Here is a 15,883-nt window from a genome sequence, read left to right as displayed (position 1 = left end):
CCTTTGAGCCTCAGGGATCCACCCCTGTCACTGCTGGGATGGCAAGCCCCTCCTTTCTCTATATCTCCAGCTCCTTTAAACAAAACAGAACCCATGGGTCTGGGGACTGAATTCTGCTCCTCATTCTTACAAAGCAACCTTTTGTAGACTGAGCCATCCTCAGACCTACCTCTGGATCCCCGGCTGTGTGCCAGGGCAGGGGCTGGGAGGAGGACAGGGCCTCATAGAACATAGCCTGGTCTGGTGTTCCTCCTTACTTAGCCAAGAGTGACCTTGTGCCCCTGATCCACTGGCCTCTGTCCTCCAGGTGGTGGATTACAGGTATATGCACTGCCACACGTGGTTTATGTGAGACTGGGCAGCCAACTACCCTGCCCGCTTAGCTCCTGCCCAGACCCATGGTCTTTCCTTTTTGGCTTTGTTTACTAATGCTTAACCTGCCGATTTTGGTTTTGCCTCTGCCTCCTGGGTGCTGGTGTGTGCCACCACTACCTGGCATCTGGGATATACCATCTCTGCCGATCTCTTATGGGAATAACTTTCACTTGAAGGTGATCTGAGATGGCATTGACGGATTTTCAGCTGTGTGTTGGCTAACCCAGAAAGAATATCGATGTCTGTTGTTTATGTAAAAGACCTTAATGGAATAGTAGGCACCCGCAGATGCATCTCCCTTCTGACAGAAGTGGTAGATAAAGTCCACCTGAGGTAATTCACTCCAGTACCAACTGAGTTTGCCAGGCATCCCAGAAACTACACACAATGTCTGTGATCTTCACATGAGAGTCTGTAAAAATTGCAAACACAGGAAACTGTAGATTGGGTCTGCCCTCTTATGGTGTATCTGAAGACAGCAATAGTGTACTTATACATAAAATAAATAAATCTTTAAAAAGAAAAAAAATGTCTTGATAAACTAGAGTTTAAAAGTACTTGTTGCTCTTACAGAGGACTTGGAATTGGTTCCCGAAACGCACAGTGAGCCCCATAATCACCTATAACTCCACTTCTGGGTTATCTGACATTCTCACCTCTGTAGGTAGCAGACATATCTACGATACACATACATACAGGTAGTCAAAGTGTTTGTGTAAATAATTAATCTTTAAACATTCTTTTGAGAAGACACTGGATCTTGTCAAAGACTGGTCACTCTGTTTGTCTGTCTGTAATTAGAATTAAATGCCCAGGGGACCATTTTATTACTTGTTCATAATCAATTTCCATAGTGTTAACACAGGACTAGGAGGCCAAAACCAAAAAAGCCACCTGTGGCATGCGCCTGCATGCATCCCCCCACCTCTCCCTTTCCCCCTCCCCCTCTCCCTCTCTCATTGCTAAATACAAAAGTGCAGACTGCTCAGTCTATTGGAAGTCACTTGTATGTGTATAGGGCTAACTTAATTAGAAGATAACTGAGAAGAATTAACTAGTAATATTTATATGGCTGAGACTCTGTATTGAAACAACTGGAACCACCTCCCATCCCCACTCTCCCTTTCAGGGATGGGCCCTCTGTGTAGCCCTGATTAATTACTTCTGGTTGGCTTCAAATTCCCAGATACCCACTTGTCCCCGTTCTCACAGTGCTAAGATGAAAGGCACGCACCACCACATCCTAAGTGAGTCTCTTTGTCTCAAGTCCTAAAGACTTTGCATTACCCACTGATCTCAGAGCAGTCGTAATGCAAGAATGTCTTCTGCCAGGTGCCAGGATGACCCTGCACCTTGGGCCTTAACTCAGTCGCCTTTTTTGGTTGGTATGGTGGTGCTTTTGTCTCTGATGTAGATGTTCGGGACACCAGCTTAACCGGTGCCTGCCTGTGTCGAACATGCCGTGAAAGCAGGAGAATCCAGGGTTCAGGGTCGCCCTCGGCTGCGTAGTTCCAGGCCAACCCAGAAAACCAAACAAAGCAAAATGAAACAAAACACTGACTTGCAGTCAGAGTTCAAATGTGAGTCATGTTACACAAATGTGTTTTGTGTTTGTTCCTTTTTGCTAGGTAAGCCTGACCCTGTAGACCAAGCATGAACAGGAAAATGGGGGCTAGGGTGGGGTGTCCAAGAACAGAAGTAGACATATAGTTAGTTTTCCAAGATGTGTTTTAAAGATGGCATTTTCCTGCAAACCTCCCCTCCCCTCCCCCTCCCCTTTTTTGGTCTTGTATCTTTAACAATCTTTGTATCTGGTTGTTTGTTTGAGGTGGGGTCTCATGTGCACCATGCTGGCTTTGAACTTCTGATCATCCTGGCACACCTAGCAACCTATGACATGCATTTTTTTTAACCTTCATTTTATTAGAGAAGAGGTTAATAATACTGGCCTTTTATGCCCATTTGTCACATGGAGGGACCAGGCATTGCTGTTGTAACTGATGCCCATAGCATGACTGGGAAATTAGTCAGTTTATCTTGTTTGCCTTGGCATCTTCAGAATCTTTGACAAGCAAACACCTTTGTGGTGTGTGTGTGTGTGTGTGTGTGTGTGTGTGTGTGGGTGGGTGGCGTGCGATCTCGCATACTCATAAATCAGCCAGGAGATACCTGCGCCATCTGTGCCTCCTGTGGTGTGAAACACTGCAAAGAAGAACCTTTTTTTCTTACCTGAGAGAGATCCTTCCTTTGGATCTTGATTCTAAAAGAATAGTTTTTGCTTTGGAATGATTTGCTCACACAGCACATTTAGGAGTTTGTTTTAGTTAGTCTGTCTGTAGGTATAGACCAGTTATATGGGAAAGATAGGCCAATGAGTTAGTTCTGACTGAAGTTTCGCACGTGCTGTCCCCAGTTCAGTTCCAGGGGCCTGGATGGTGGAGCGAGAGCCAGCTCCTAAATGCTAGTTTCCGACCACCACATGAGTGCACACGTTCAAGAGCATGTTACACATGCACACACAGATCTGGTACATTGGATCCTTACGTGTTGAGCCGTGCCTGTTACCCCAGGTTGGGAGGCTGAGGTCGGAAGTGTGTACTATTTGAAGCTAGCCTATACCACAGTAAGAAGAGAATCACTAAAGAAGAAACGAAAAAGAAAGGTAATTTGAGAGACTGTTTAATCAATGGCTGCTAAGCAGAGATGCACTTTGGCCTTTTTCTGTAGTGTGATTTTAATATAGAGGAGAACATGTGGAGGGGAGGCCCCTAAAACAATTATAAATCTCAGCCAGGAGGTGGTGGCACACGCCTGTAATCCCAGCACTTGGGAGGCAGAGGCAGGCAGATTTCTGAGTTCAAGGCCAGCCTGGTCTACAGAGTGAGTTCCAGGACAGCCAGGACTACACAGAGAAACCCTGTCTCGAAAAAACCAAAACCAGCCAACCAACCAAAACCAAAACGATTGTAAAGAAAACATATGCAACATATTGGGCAAATGCCCTTTAGGTGTGGCCACTTATTACAGATGTACACCACCTTGGGCTAGAAGTAAGCCTGCCCCACTGCTCCGGGTCTTACTTACCGTCTCATGGGAAGCATATTCTTTGTCACAAACAGTGACTTTGTCTTTTCAGAGTGTGTACCAGTCTTCTGACCCAGGCGAGCTTCAGACTTGCACAGTGACTTCAAGTTTATCAAGTAAGACTCCAGTCACTGAAATGATAGTGTGTTTTCCCAGTCAGGAAGTACTGCTCACACCGGAGCACACAGGGCTGTTTTCACCTAAAGCCATGGCCTCTGCAATATTGCGAGATGGTGCCTGCGGCAGGAGTGTCCTTCTGTAACACGCAGAGCAGAACCCTTTCTGTTAAATCTGTAGCCTTGTTCAGGGCAAAAATGAAAGTTGTGCCCGCAGGATGCATTTTGGAGCCCCTGTGGGATATGTCTGTCACCAGCGCCATCTCTTGAACTTCTCTTCGTCCTTGACTAAGAGATGCCCTTTCCTGTGTTTTGTAAAGGGAACATCTGGGCTATGGAAGGCATGGTGCCCAGCACATCTGGGTTCAGAGACACTGCTGGTAAATTAAGGGCTGCCACAAAGTTCACACGACAGCCTTGCTTTGTCATTGGTAGGGGAGACAGGGGGTTTTTGGAGTATAAACTTTATCCCTGTGGTTCCACCTGGGCCACCTTGTGACAGAGCTAAGCTTATGTTGCCATTGGTGATGGCTGAGTTTATGACAGTAAGTTCCCCGCAGGGAGCGCTTGTCTTTCTGATTTCAGTGCACTGCTGTGTGCTGACCCAGACTGAGAGCGAGGCGAACTTATCTTAAATCCCGTGACTGTGCCCTGGCTGCCTCGGGAAAGTACAACTGAGATTTGCAGAGTTATTTTTCTACTAGTTAGTTATCTAGATTTTCTTTTCTTCCTCCCCCATCCTTCCTCCTCCCCTTCCCCTACTATGAGGCTGATTACGTTTACCAAATCTGGGGCAGACTAGAAAGCATTGTAAGCACATCATACCCTAGTGGAGCTAGTGACCTTTGGTTTAATGGCAATGTATAATGTAAATATTCAAGAATTATTTCCCCTATTATTTCTTCATCTGTTTGGTCATGGGAGAAGGTGTGAGAGGCACCCAGATATGAGGTAGGCTTCTGAGATGGAGAGGGGCTTCCCTAGACCCTAGGAAACACCATTTTGTCTATTTTGACATGAAAGGCCAGTCTTTTATTAGCTGCCTACAACTTGAACAAGAGTTGGTTTTGTGCCTCTTGTGTTTATAGGTGACTTACATGCTTGGGCATGCCAAGAGTTGGTTTTTCTTCCTCTCCCATATACGGCCATTTCTTAAAACATTAGAACAAAAAAGTCTTTCATATCTCAGTCCAGAATATTTACCTAACGCTTCCTCCACAAACACTAAAATTTATGTTAATACAAATACCAACGTCTTTTAACTTTCTAAGAAAAGACAGATAATCAAAGCAGTCCTCAGCTTAACAAAAACCTGAAGTGTTTAATCCAGGCATAGTGCAGGCATAGTGTCTGTAATCCCAGCACTTTGGAGGTGACAGCAGACCGCTTACCCTCGCCCAAACCCTAACTGTAACCTTACCTTCATTCTCAACCTTACCTGTACCTTAACCCCACCCCCCATCCTACCCTAATTCAGCCCTTAGAGCTACCCCTACCAATACTCATACCCAGACTCCAGCTTCTAACCCTAACCCTACCTTCTGGGTCATCCTAGGCTACATGGCAAGTTTGAGGCCATCCTGGGCTACATGAAACCCTGTCTAAAAACAAAAACTCCAAACACCTTTAAGTGTAATCCATGCTATTGTTATTCTCACAGAATGAGAAGACAGAGAGGCCGTTCTTCTACAGCTCTCAGCTGATCCTAGACACATGCACCTGCATCCTTAAAGATGCTTTCCTCTCTAGATGCTGACACCAAATGGTGTCTTTTCCTCGCACATTTCCCACTTTTTGTCTGTTCTCTAGTATACGTGCAAGCATATGCGTGAGTTGTTGGTCGCCTTAGGGAACCTGGGTCTTTGTAGAGCAGAGATGCTTAGGTTTGGTGGCAAGTGGTTTTACCTGCTGAGCCTTCTTGACACCTTTTTTTGCACCTTTTTTTTTTTTTATTATTGGTGGCACAATATTTTTTATGTTGGTGGTATAACATGCTATTCTGTTTTAGATGAACCTTGGTGTATACATCATCTTTTGTTCACAGTCCTAGGTATCTGGTGAGTGTCGTTGGCAAAAGTCTGTAAAACCTTTCTCTATAGAACAGTATTAGAAATGTAAGTTAATTTCTTGAGTGAACTCGCCAAACCTGACCAATGTATACACCACAGTATGCTGTCCCTCTGTGCAAATGGTGTCCTAACTGTAAAACAAAGTTGTTTCTGTGCAGATCTTCCATCCAGGCCACACTCAGCACAGAGTTAGGATGGAGTGGGCTCTGGAGGTCAGGGCTAATTTAATTCTCTTACCAGGCTGTCCAGATGGGAAAGCAGGTGAACGTCTGGGTACTAGAGTTCCCTCATGTACCTGTCAGCAATTTCGCCTTTTCCCCAGGAACTTTCTTTGCGTCAGAGATCAAAGAACAAAGAAACACAGAAGAAGTTTGGTCAACAAACTTGACCTAATTGACTGTATCTATTGAGTATCAGCAAAGCGCACACTTGTCTGAAGAACTCAGCGCACAGTGCTCTGAGGCGTAAAACAAGGAGTGGAAGGAGAATTTTTGTTTCTAAGTGAAGCCATATCTTACTATATGTATCAACTGGTTTATGGATAAATGAAGTGGTGTATCTATGGATACCACTCAATATGAATGGATGGATAGACATTGGATAGATAGCAATATAGATGAAATTAGCTTTATGTAACAGGCATGAGCAGCGGAGACAGACTCGGCACTTTATGTCTGTTCTGACTTTGGAGCATACGTATTTATCAGTAGTCACAGCTGATGCTGGGACAGAGTTGGGAGGGGGGATTAAAGCCATCTGTGAAGACACAGGAATGGTGGCCCAACACCTGTGGTCCTGGTTAGTACTCAGAGCGCCGAGGAAGCTGTGAGTTCAAGGTCTGCCTGGTCTGTGAAGCGCGACTCTGAGGAGGCGTCAAGGGGATTGGTTATCTTAGTTTTGATGGTTTCGCACGTGTGTGTGTGTGTGTGTGTGTGTGTCTAAACTAAACAAATCCCGCATTTCCAAAACATATAACATAGAAGTTTAAATAAATAGAAGCCAGCCAGCATTCTGAGGTTGCTGTGGAACATCAGCACGTATGAACCACTAACATGGTTGGCCTGTCACACGAAGATGGCCTGACATCATACTGTGCTGGGCCAATAAAGGGGCCTTATTTATTGATTTTTCGATTCTGCGCACACAACTGTGGAACGTGTTAGCGATCTAGCATGTAGTCTCCCTATTTGTCATGTATATATGGCTAATGATCGAGCACCATCATGTTGCATTCGTCTGAGTAGAGGAAGGGAGCTGGGCGCTAGGCCATGCTTACTCTGTAGCCAGTCCTCGCCTCTGGAGTCCAGATCAGCCCCTGAGCCATCCGCTTTCGATGCACCCTATGATCTGACCCTGTGTAATCTGGCACCCTCTGCCCCTCGAATGTGCGGCCCTGCCCTTTGCCCAGCCTGAACTGTCTTCCTACCCAGGCTTGACCCTCCCCGCTCTCCCGGTAAAATCCTTCTTAGGTTCTGGCTCAACAGCCAACTTGCCATCTCTGATTTTCAGTCAGAAGCAGCGTGTCCTCGTCGTTGTTTGCCTAGCAGACAGCATTGCCTCCCTCCATGTATGCTCACACACGTGTTGGGTGGCTTCTGTCCTGGGGACCCAAACGGTACCCTGAAGGTGTGTGTTGGCTCATAGAAACCGCCCCAGCGAGAGGGATGGAGTGGCTTCCTGCAGGATCTCGTGTAGGTCTGGCTGCTTGACTTAATCTCAGGACTTTTATGCTTATTAAAATAATGGTAATCAACACCACCAAGGGCCACAGTGTGAGAGACTGAAGCAAGAGAAGCAAGACTTTGCTTGCGTTTTCTTTTCAAGTTTGTCCTGGTGCTGTGGAAGAAGTGTGGAGAGTCTATTGTCGTCACGATCCAGTTTTAAACTAATATGAAGATGAGATGGAATTTCCGTTCCTTGTGTCGTAGAACAAGGAGTCGGGGATCTGTTGAGATTTAAGATGAGAAACAGCATCTGGATGCTCTACAGCCTTTGCCCACTCTCCTGTTACATTTATTTTCTAGGTCCGGACCCTGTTCGTCAGTGGCCTGCCTCTGGACATCAAGCCCCGAGAGCTGTACCTGCTCTTCAGACCATTCAAGGTACTTTGTTAATGCTTTGCCATCGCCTTAGAGTTGGGATGTGTTTGAGAAAGTGTCCTGTAACTGTGTGTGTGTGTGTGTGTGCGCGCGCGTATACGCATATATGTGTGTATATATGTATGCATGTGTGTATATATGTGTATACGCATATATATGTGTATGTGTATATATGTATGCATGTGTATGTGTATGTATATGTGTATACATGTGTATATATGTGTGTATGTGTATGTATGTGTATATATGCGTATGTGTATGTATATGTGTATACGTGTATATATGTGTGTACGTGTATGCATGTGTATATTGCGTATGTGTATATGTATATATGTGTATGTATATGTGTATACATGTGTGTATGTGTATGTATGTGTATATATATATGCGTATGTATTGTATGTGTATGTCTGCTCTCTCACTGCTGTGGAGAGGCAACTGGCCCCAGCATTCTCTATTCCATGTTGGTGTTCTAACCTCCACTTAGAAGCATTCCCCTAAGGGCAGAGCGTAAGAGTCCAGACTTTGTTACCAATACACTAGTTCTCTGGAAGAGCACTTACCTAATGTGTATAAGATCCTGGGTTTGATTTCCCCAGCACCCCCCACGCCACCAACGGCATAAACCACACTCGCTACATTTTTATACTTGAAACACAGCAATGTGTTCTGAGCCCTCTTCATAGGTGGCGCTTTATCTGCTGGAGTGGCACCGTTGACAGTTCTGTGTGGGCATGAATCCGCATTCTTTTATTGGCTTGGGTTAAGAACCTTGTGCTTCTTTTATATCAAATGTCATAAATGTTCAACAAAACAAAATGTTACAGGCTAACTTTATATGAACTGAAGGGAAATCTTTGCCTGGTATTTAATGTCCTGTCTGAGGGAGTTTCCCATCATTCCTATGGAAATGCAGTCACCTTAGAGATATTAAATTTTGTTGGGGATTGAAAGTTGGGCTGCAAGTTAAAGTCAGTCTAACCTTAAAGTTGCGCTAAAACTGGAATGACTATGCTCTCAAGACAAAACCTTGAAGGTTGGCCTTTCAAACCCAGGATATGGCCTGGAAGGCATCATGAATTCAGGACCTGTGAGTGAAGGGAGGTTTTGTTAGCAGCAGCAAGAGTGCTGAAGCTCGCAGGGACAAACTTACAGGTAAGTGGTGATGGCATTGGTGGGAGACAGCAGGACAGTCGAGAGACAGGATTCAGCTTGGTAGGGATAAAACAACAGAAAACTCAAGAGTCAGGAAGGAGAATGATTCACGAAAAGCCAGGAAATGACCCACAAATGTGAGAGAGTACAGTTGATGGGCCAGGAAGGCACCTGTGTGGGCAGGTAGCTAGCCATTCCCATAATGCATCAGTAACAATGACAGCAGAGAGAAGCCATTTGATTCCTGTTTGTGATCATTCTAGTGCTGTCTTACCTGAGTGAAATACTGTTTGCTCTTTGCATCTGAGGCTTTCAAGGTTTGAAATCTTTGGGGTTTCTAGGAGAAAGAGACCCTTGTAAAATAGGAAGATGAAGTGCTGTGAATTATGGCCATCTTGATTAGCTACACTCAAGGCCTTGGATGTAAATGTTTACAGTAGCCAGTTGTCAACCCGGCTTTCGGCTGGGAACAATGGAAGGATCAATCAGTTTCAGCACTGTCCACAGAAACCCCATCGCTGAAGCCAGGACCTTGCAATATCTCTTGCAACCCTCTTAATTACAACTCAGGGCTAGCCCTGTTCTGCAAACCTGTCTCTGCACTGTGTCCCTTGACAGAGCATTCTACCAGCCATTGCTAGTTCTGGAAAAAAGCACTGATTCCTCTTCTGATGATCCAGGAAGACTGAAAGAGAGCTAGAGAAAGACAGGAAAGCTTGCCAGCTTCTGAGGATGACCCGGAACAGAAACCTAGGAGAGGGTTTCATGTGCTCATCAGACTCTACCATGGAAACTGGTCATTTCGTTAAGCAACGAGAGCTCAGGAGAATGCTCTCTCTCCTGCTCAGCCCTTCCCGGTAGTTTCCATATGGCTTTGTTTTGTTTTGTTTGGGAGTATTGGGAACTCAACCAAAGGCTTTGTGTATGCTTGTCAAACATACTACACTGAGCTTCACACGATGCCCCATGTTTCTGGTGTCTGTGTTTTCCCAAGTAACGTTTGTGAGACATACAACATAGTCGACGATCTGAGGTTTCATGGCTCATTTTACTTGCCGAGGATGGAATTGTGACGCTCTTTCTTCTTCTAAACCTGGTTTTTCTTTTTCAGGGCTATGAAGGCTCTCTCATAAAGCTCACGTCTAAACAGGTGAGGCTTTGGAACGTCTAAAAATGGTCACCATTTGCTAATTAAGCCCAACAAAAATTCTTTTGTTTCAGTTAAGATTTTTGATCTATGTGTTATCAATTAAAGGTGAGCTTGATTGGGAATTAGTATAGAAAAATGGTATATGTCTATAATTCCATAGTCTCCAGCTAGGAAAGTTTTTGGGACTCAGAAGGTATAGCCTAGTGCCTCCAACAGACTTAGATTGTAACTAATTTCTTTGTTCAAAAAAAATTGTTACCTAGATCCTCTGAGTTATATTTCTGAGGCTTCTTATTTATGTATATGTATATATGCACACACATATACATGTATGGATGTTTTGCCTGCTTGTGTGCAATCTCTCTTCAATCATTGTCCATAGAAGCCGGAAGAGGGCATAAATCCCCAGGAATTGGAGTTAAAGTTGGGCCTTGGGAATCAAACATGGGTCCTTTCTGTGTTCTTAGCTGCTGAGCCGTCTCTGCAGCTCTAGTCACAATTCTTGCCTAGTTCTCTTCATGGAATATTTGCCATTTATTTAGGGATATTAAATGGTGACTAATCGCACTGTCCCTCCAAACCCATAAAAGCACAGATTTGAAAAGCCAGGTGGGGTGGTGGTGGCCCATGCCTACAATGCCATAAGGTGGATCTCTGTGAGTTCAAGGCCAGCCTGGTCTACAGTGTGAGTTCCAGGATAACCAGGACTGCACAAAGAAACCCTGTCTTAAATCCAAACAAACAAACAAAAGAAAATCCCGACAGAACAGACAGGTCCAGGTATGGAGTGAAGTGTAGCCATGACAGGCTAGAGGTGGTGATTGACACGGTTCTTGAAGACCATCTACATGTTTGTTTAAAGCTTCTCAGTGAGTCGTAACCGCTGCTATAACAGAGATGAACTAGGCTATAGGCAGTCTACCCACCGAAAGATCTAAGAGGAGTCAGAAGGTTCATTTTGTAGTTTTGGTTGCAAAGCAAAAGCCCAGGCTTCTTCCCACTGTGTTGCTATATTCCTCGCACTCACAGTGAACCAAAGCGTGACTTGCTTTCTCTTTGCATTTTAAAAGATGGAGAAGCTGAGTGAGGTACAGTGAATTCGATGAGGAAACTTAGATCCTCTCCAGCCCAGATTTCTCTCATCACCAGCTCAACTGCAGCTCAACTTCCAACCATTCCTCTGTTTTTCCCCCCTTTTTTTAAAAATATGATTGTCTAAATTTTTGGCTGTGCCCTCAAAAAACTGCCCTCCCCATCTCTTTGATTCACGTGAGAAATTTGTTTAAGCCAAATTTGGTTAAGCCTTCTATCAGGTCCGGATTCTTGGCTTGGGCTTTCTCATTTCTACCACATTGCCTGTGGTCATCTCTTTATCTTAGCTCTTCAGTTAGACACCACCCTTGACCTAGAAAACTGATGTCCCTTGAGTTCTTTCTTTCTTTTTTTTTTTTTAATCTTGATTTTTTTTTTCTTTCTTTCCCCCAGCCCGTAGGCTTTGTCAGTTTCGACAGTCGCTCAGAAGCAGAGGCTGCAAAGAACGCTTTGAACGTAAGTGTGCATCTCTCCTACCCACCACTCTGATTGTGTGCGGTTTCCTTAGGTCCCTTAGCTAACAGAACTCCAGGAGATCAGAGGTCTCGGGGAGGGTCACTGGAGTTGTGAGTATCAAAGCCTGGGCTGCGGCAGCCCTAACAAGCTACCCCTGGCTTCTTGTCCCCTACATTAGACAGACAAATAATAATGAGCAGAGTGTCTTAGTCACTGTTCTATAGCTGTGAAGAGACAGGGAACACAGCAACTCCACCTTGAAGGGTAGCGTGGCAGCCCCCATAAAGCTGGAGCAGTCCATGAGGGACATAGCCTGATCTACAGATAGCAGACTGGGTCTGGTGTGGGCTTTTGAAGCCTCAGAGCCTATCTGTCTCCTAGTGACAGCCTTCCTCTGAAAGGCCACACCACTCAATCCTTCTAATCCTTTAAAAGAGTTCCAGTCCAAGGTGACTGAGCATTCAAGCACCAGAGCCTGTATGTGCCATTCCTGTTCAAACTGCCACATTCCACTCTCCGTCCCCCAGGGGCTTGTAGCCACCTGATGCAAATTTACAGAATCCAGTTTAAAAGTTCTCATAGTTTATCTGTCTCCACACTGTTTAAGCTGGGCGTGGTGGTGCACGCCTTTAATCCCAGCACTCTGGGAGGCAGAGGCAGGCAGATTTCTGAGTTCGAGGCCAGCCTGGTCTACAGAGTGAGTTCCAGGACAGCCAGAGCTATACAGAGAAACCCTGTCTCGAAAAAACCAAAACAAAAACCAAACAAACAAAAAAAACCCCCACTGTTTAAAATTGCAAAGTTCAACATCTCTGAGGCTCATGGCAATTTTTTAAAACTATAATCCTATGTAAAATCTAAACATAAAAACAGATCTCACACTGTTTTTTTAAAACTGGGATTTTTTTTTCTTTGTTTTGCTTTTTGCTCCCCCCCCCCATTCATTTTAAATTCTGATCCCTGTCACCCCTTCTGGACCCCCTCCCACAGAACCTTTCCATCCCCCTTTTCCCTTCTCTGAGAGAATGGGGCCCGACTTCCCCCCCTCTTCTCCCTCCCCCATAACTTGTTATTATGTCAATCCTCTGCAATGCTAGGTGCTGCTTCTCCCACTGAGGCCAGACAAGACAGCCAAGTTAGGGGAACAGATTCCATAGTCAGGCAATAGCTTTAGGGACAGCCCTGTTAAAATTGTTTGGGACCTATATGAAGACCAAGCCTCACATCTGCACATGCAGGGGGAGGGGGCTAGGTCCTGCCTGCGCATGTTGTTTGGTTGGTCGGTCAGTGTTCGAGAGCCACCAAGGATCCATGTTAGTCGACTGTGTCCGTCTTCTGTGGAGTTCCCATCCCCTTCAGGGCCCTCAATCCATTCCCCAGCTCTTCCCTAAGAGTTCACAAGCTCCATCCAGTGTTTGGCTGTGGGTCTCTGTAGCAGATCACATACTTCTAACATACAGTAGCACAGCATATACATTACCATTCCAAAGGGAAGAAAAGGGATTTTAGTGCCAAAATACTGGGCCAAATAAAAACCAGCAGGGCACACCTCAAATTCTGCACCCCCCCATGTGTGACGGTCAGAGGACTCTTCAGATCTCCAGTTCCTTTCAGTTTTGCTGACTGCAACCCACCGCTCCTGGGCTGACTTCCTGCTCTGCGGGTTTCCTGTGTGCGTCGTATTCCATGAATCTGCACCTCCAACCTACCTGGGTCTCTGCACCTTCACCACTTTACACAGTGAATTCCAGGCCTCCATGCTGGGACACCCCTGACACACACCCGGCCTCAGGGGCTTTCCTTAGCCTTGGAGGGAAATTCCACAACCCATTTCTTGGACCCTTGGCGCTAAAGCAGGACCCACATTGGCGAAGCCCCCAAGCAATGCTCCTTGTTGGAGCTGGAACCTGGTCTCATCCAGTTACACCTGCTTCAGCTATCGTTCACGGCTTGAGCTAGTCTTTGATTCCTTCTCATACATTTGAAGCGTTGTTGGGTGGGGTCTTGCCCCGAGGTCACTCTTTCTACCCCATTTGGTGGCAGGCTGTCCTTTCTGCTTGCTCTCCTAAGCACTGGACTTGGACCCAGGGCCCTTCCATTCTCCTCAAGCTGCATACTTTTTTTTCTATTTCTCTTTGTTCAGTTTGTTTCTTTTCCTTATAGATCTGCATAAGAGAGATTACTAATAACCACATAACGCAGCAACATCAGACCTTCTTGAAATCTGCCAGTGCCATTAATCCCAATTTACGATCAGGAAGATTTTTTTGAAACTTTTTTTTTAAAAAAAGATTTAATTCCAGAAGAGGGCATCGGATCCATTTCAGATGGTTGTGAGCCACCATGTGGTTGCTGGAAATTGAACACAGGACTTCTGGAAGAGCAGCCAGTGCTCTGAACCCCTGAGTGGCAGCATCAGGAAGATTTTTTTAGTTTTTTTTTTTTTTAAAGTAGCTTCAATCTTTGCAAGATTTTCACAATAATAGTCTCTAGATCCTTTACTAATATTCTTCCTCTCCGAAACCTCTTTAGCTAGGCTCCCACAGTTCAAATCCTCCTCAGCACTATCCTTCATATTCCTTCTACGCTGGCCTATTAGCTTCCCCTACCCTACTTTCCTCTCTGCTTAAAGCATTCAACTTTTTTAAAAAAGTCTAAAAACCCCCAAGTTTCTCCACATCCCTCAAACAAACAGTGTACTCAGGCCTATCACAGCAATACCCGACTCCTGGTACCAATTTCTTTCTTCTTCATTGCTCTGTTTGCTCTGAAGAGACACAGTGACCATGGCCACGCTCTCAAAAAGAAAACATTTACTTAGGGGCCTGCTTATAGGTTCAGAATCCATTATCATTAAGGCAGAAAGCCTGGTGCTAGAAGCACAAAAGAGTTTGCATCCTGATTTACAGGCAGCCCTCAGAGAGAGCCTGGGCTTGGCATGGGCTTTTGAAAACTCAAAGCTCATCTCTGGTGACATACTTCCGGCAGGAATGCCACACCTACTCCTTTTAAATTGTGCCACTGCCTAAGCATTTAAATAGATGAACCTGTGGAAATCATTCAAACTACCATACAGAGAAATGTTTTGGTTTTTATTTGTTTTATTTTGTAGTGTAGTTATACTGGGGAATGGAATATATAAGGAGACCCAGTAATCTCCTGTCAAACTCCATCTTTGGAGTTCTGCTATGATTTAGGTTTAGGACACAGCCTTGGAGTATACACAGCTCAGAAGTCCTGCTGAAGTTGGGTCCCACCTGCCCTTCACTGCCACCGTTGTCTTAGTTCCTGGTTTTTGTGACAGTTTGTCAGTGCTCTGCAGTTTCTTTCTAGGGAATAGTCTCCATTTGTTGAGAGCCTTTTCCTTCCCAGGATGAGGGAAATTTCACTTTCTTGGGTCCTTTGTTTCAATTGTCTGATAGCTAAGCTGATAGACAGATAGCAAGTATCTGTCTCTCTCTTTAGAATGTCTTTGCTGCTGGGCTGTAGCTCACTCTCTTGCCTGGGATGCAGGAAGCCCTGGCATTGATCTCCTGGATGCCATCAAATATCAATGTGGCAATATAATCCTAGATTGTAGAGGCAGAGATAAGAGGATTAGGAGTTCAAAATGACTTTGAGGATAGCCTGGACTATAGTATAGGACACTGTCTCCAACTCTACCCACCCAAAACTTAATGGCTATAGCTTCATGGTGGAACCCTTGCCTTGCAAGTGAAGGCTCTGGCTCCATTCCTCAGCACCACAAAGAAAGAAAACTTTTATTCTTGCCAGGATGGTTACAGAAGTACGAGTGCCCAAGGCCAACAGCGAGGGACTCATCAGTTTAATTCGTCCTCTTGAGCTTTCTTCCTAAATTGAAACCAGACAAATTATTAAGTAACACTTGGCTTTTCTCTAGCAGTCTTACTGAAATGAGATAGCTGGTTTAGGCCGCAGTGTAACTTGGGCCCGCCATATCTGTGCTGGCATGCGTCTGTCTGCCCTCTGCATGGACGCTGATAGACAGCATAGCCTGATCACCATTGCGCCCTAGACTGCTAAGCCAAGGACAGAGCAAACCCGGGGCTTAACGTCATCTTGTTTATCTTTTAGATCTTAATTTTGTTGGTTTGGTTGGCTTTTTTGTTTGTTTGTTTGTTTTGTTTTCTTTTGTTTTTCGAGACAGGGTTTCTCTGTATAGCCCGGGCTGTCCTGGAACTCACTCTGTAGACCAGGCTGGCCTCCAACTCAGAAATCTGCCTGCCTCTGCCTCCCAAGTGCTGGGATTAAAGGCATGTACCACCA

General features: G+C 45.1%; 1 protein-coding gene across 6 annotated transcripts in view; it reads left to right on the top strand.

Moving 5' to 3' along the window:
* Positions 1-15,883, top strand: part of Rbpms (RNA binding protein, mRNA processing factor) — a 151,005-nt gene that overhangs the window by 57,239 nt on the left and 77,883 nt on the right. For all 6 annotated transcript variants that reach the window (XR_007974250.1, XR_007974249.1, XM_052162848.1 and 3 more), the window contains exons 2-4: positions 7,669-7,746; positions 10,010-10,048; positions 11,534-11,596. Coding sequence is in view for 4 of the 6 variants with exons in the window: in XM_052162848.1 (XP_052018808.1) it covers positions 7,669-7,746; positions 10,010-10,048; positions 11,534-11,596 (180 nt within the window). In the remaining 2 variants the exon portion in view is untranslated. The remainder of the gene's footprint in view (positions 1-7,668; positions 7,747-10,009; positions 10,049-11,533; positions 11,597-15,883) is intronic.

This window comes from Apodemus sylvaticus, chromosome 18 (assembly GCF_947179515.1).
Source record: "Apodemus sylvaticus chromosome 18, mApoSyl1.1, whole genome shotgun sequence".
Taxonomy (NCBI): Eukaryota; Metazoa; Chordata; class Mammalia; order Rodentia; family Muridae; genus Apodemus; species Apodemus sylvaticus.
Note: the sequence above shows the minus strand (reverse complement) of the source record. Positions and strands in the feature narration are given on the sequence as shown.